The sequence below is a fragment of the Corapipo altera genome, unplaced genomic scaffold, assembly GCF_003945725.1.
Source record: "Corapipo altera isolate COAL_440 unplaced genomic scaffold, ASM394572v1 22, whole genome shotgun sequence".
NCBI lineage: Eukaryota > Metazoa > Chordata > Aves > Passeriformes > Pipridae > Corapipo > Corapipo altera.
In genome coordinates this window covers 7,068,960-7,072,073 of record NW_020884886.1, presented here as the reverse complement: position 1 = coordinate 7,072,073, position 3,114 = coordinate 7,068,960, and the positions used below count along the sequence as shown (strand labels likewise).

Genomic DNA, 3,114 nt, shown 5'->3' with positions numbered 1-3,114 from the left:
GACCCCTTCTGTGAGGGGAACAAAAGTCTGGTGAAGAATGACAATTCACTTCAAAGAAGTACAGTCAAATCTAAGGGTGTTTCTACAGTGGTCCTCGTGGATAATTACTGGATCACAAAACATTCAAATCTTCCAGTAAAATCAAACACTAATCTTTGCAAGTATTTTCATCATACCAGCAAAGACAGAAGGAAAACTAGGGCCACCCTCTCTAGAAGGAACAGGATGCTAATGGAGACACACGTCTATCAGAAAGCATCCTGAACAGCAACTCTGAATACTTTCCATTGAAACATAAAACCAGTCCATACTTTTGGGAAAAAAAAAAAAAGAAGATAATTTATTTGGCTTGTCTTAACTATTTATATTTGTAGTACAAATTACATTATACAAAAAGCATACAAAGCAAGAACACCACTGCTTTGCACTGTTGAAAATACTGAGCTATGTAAAACTGAAGATTATGTTTGCTTCATTGGAGCAGGAATATTTGCAGAGGCTTGTTCCAGGTAAGCTAAGGGACCTTGAGGCATTTCTGCAGGCTTTTTGTGCTGTACACTGATGTCTTCCAGGACCTGTTGCCAGTGTCGTAGTTTACTCAAATGCTTCTGAATTAATGCTTCTTTTCTCTGCAATTCATTTCTTAATTCTGAAACATCCTATGGATGAAAAAAAGTGTATTAGTAAATAGATGGTATGCATATGAGCAACTACCTGAGATAAAGAGCATGTAATTTTTTTAGCTTGAGTTTTCAAGCTGACCTTACAGTGGAATAATGGAAAAGTGTCCAATGAAACAGAGAGAGAGTACTGCGAATGCACTAGTGCCATTCCCCTAAATTCCGTATTTCAGAGATCAGTACTGCCAACAAAATCTGACTAACTGGTTATGAAACTACCAGCTGTGTTCCAATACTCCACAGAGCAGAAGGCATCCAGCTTCTCCAGGATCACAGTGAGAGTTACGTTAGAAGTCAAGTTCTACCAACTTAAGGTACAGCACCATGTTGAAAAACTCAAAATTAATGTGAACAAGGTGACTGACGTACACAGTTTATCTCATCTAGCACAAGACAGGTGAATTAATTTAAACATACCTCTTTAATTACTTGTTCTGGTTTCTGGACTGATAGCTGCAGTCTTTTTTGTAGAAAAAAGCATTCAGTTTGTCTTGCAACATCCAGAAACTTTTGGATACACTGATCGACACCTAAACATATACAGCAAAATAGAAAGAACAGATTCAAATAAGACATCAGGCTGATAATAGTAGTGGTCTGCATGCTATTAAAAACACTTTTCACAGTACTTACTAGAAAGAAAATCTTCAGAATATCTAAAATGATGTATTTCTAAAATATATTTATTAATGACATATTTATAAAACCAGGATGTGCGTTAAGTCTCCATTTAAGACACTGGTCTGCAAACTTTCAGAACTTCTTTTAAAGCTGCAAGACAACAACACTTCCAAGTTTTATTACATGTCTGACAATAACAAGGAATAATAAAATAATTCATGGAACTTGGTTGAAAAAGAAAACATTTCTGCATGCTCAAGCAACAAGCTCAATGTAGGGTTCTCAAATATGAGCATGTTGAGAAGAATTCCTATATCACACGCTACTGATTTAGTAATGAAAGCTGTTCCATCACAGCGTACGAATATGACCCAACATCCAGAAAGGAGTTTTCAGAAGTATTTATGCCGTTTTCGAAACGGCACTTGAGAGTCAAGCTTCAAAAAATTTTCAGGGACAAGCAAGCACACTTCCAAGCAGTCAAGGCCACTTTCCAACCTCTGTTCACACCAGTTCAGTATTTATTCCGCCTCCACGTAGGTGTGTCAGTCAAGCCTTAAAGCACCGCTATGGAGCAGCCTGGGCCGTCCCTTCCCATCTTCTATTACTGCTCCATACAGCTTCTCAATGCACGGCACGAGCTCCCTGCATTTGGAACCATGCACTTCACTGTCCGTCAGTCTAATCCCACACGACCCCCGGAGCCAGGCGGCACTCGGACCTCCCCACCAGACCCCGCTCCTTCCCTTCCCGGTGGGTTCCTTTCCTCCCACTGCTGTGAGCAGCGTTCTACCGGGGAAGGGGCGACTCTCAGCTCCCCCCCCGGGGCTCACCGGTGCGGATCTCCTCCTGGTCCGTGCCGTTCACGTAGTCCTGGCTCACCAGCGAGGCGAAGCAGGCCTGCGGGACAGGGAAGCACCGTGCTCAGCGCCTGCAGGGGGGTGGCGCCGGGAGGGCAGCGCCCGCCCGCCCGCGGCTCCCCGCGCTCACCTCGAAGGACGCTTCCAGCTCGTCCACCAGCGTGTTGTTGGGGTTGCGCGGCCCCGCGGGCGGCGGGATGAGGCCGGGCGGGCCGGGCGGCCCCGGTGGCGGAGGCGGCCCCGGCGGCTGTGAGCCGAACATGCCGCCCAGCGCGCCCGCCATGGCGGCAGCGGCGCATGCGGCGGGGGCGGGCCCGGCGCTGCCCCGCCCGCGGAGCGACCCGCCCCGGGCACCGGGACAGGCCCGGCGGGGCCGAGTGGAGGCTGCTCGTGTTAATCGCAGAGTCGTCAGGGTTGGAAGGGACCTCTGGAGACCATTCAGTCCAAGCCCTCTGCCAAGGAAGGGACACCTAGAGCAGGTGACACAAGAACGCGTCCAGGCCGGTTTCAAACGTCTCCAGAGAGGGAGACTCCACAGCCTCCCTGGGCAGCCTGTTCCAGTGCCCTGCCACTCTCAGTGTAAAGAAGTTCTTCCTCGTGTTGAGGTAACACTTCTTGTGTTTTAGTTTATGGCCATTACTCCTCATCCTGTTGCCAGGTACCACTGGAAAGAGCCTGGCTCCATCCTCTTGGCACCCGCTTTTGAGATGTTTATATGCATTAATGAGATCCCCTCTCAGTCTTCTTTTCTCCAGGCTAAACAGGCCCAGCTCCCACAGTCTCCCCTCATAAGAGAGATGCTCTAGACCCTTCATCATCTTTGTGGCCTCCCCTGGACCCTCTCCAGTAGCTCCTTGTCTTTTTTGTACTGAGGAGCCCAGAACTGGACAATACTCCAGATGTGGCTTCACTAGGGCTGAGTGAAGATCCTCCCTCCCTTGACTGGGTGGCCA

The 3,114-nt window shown here is 47.8% G+C and overlaps 1 protein-coding gene across 1 annotated transcript; it reads right to left on the bottom strand.

Annotated features, from left to right (window-relative positions):
* Positions 1 to 319: 319 nt before the first annotated feature.
* Positions 320 to 2,462, bottom strand: MED28 (mediator complex subunit 28). The gene is made up of 4 exons (XM_027642743.1): positions 2,292 to 2,462; positions 2,135 to 2,201; positions 1,098 to 1,210; positions 320 to 659 (listed from the first exon to the last, which is right to left on the bottom strand). Exons 1-4 carry the CDS (start codon positions 2,442 to 2,444, stop codon positions 462 to 464), a joined length of 531 nt encoding a protein of 176 aa, XP_027498544.1. The 5' UTR covers positions 2,445 to 2,462; the 3' UTR covers positions 320 to 461.
* Between the last annotated feature and the right edge of the window lie 652 nt (positions 2,463 to 3,114).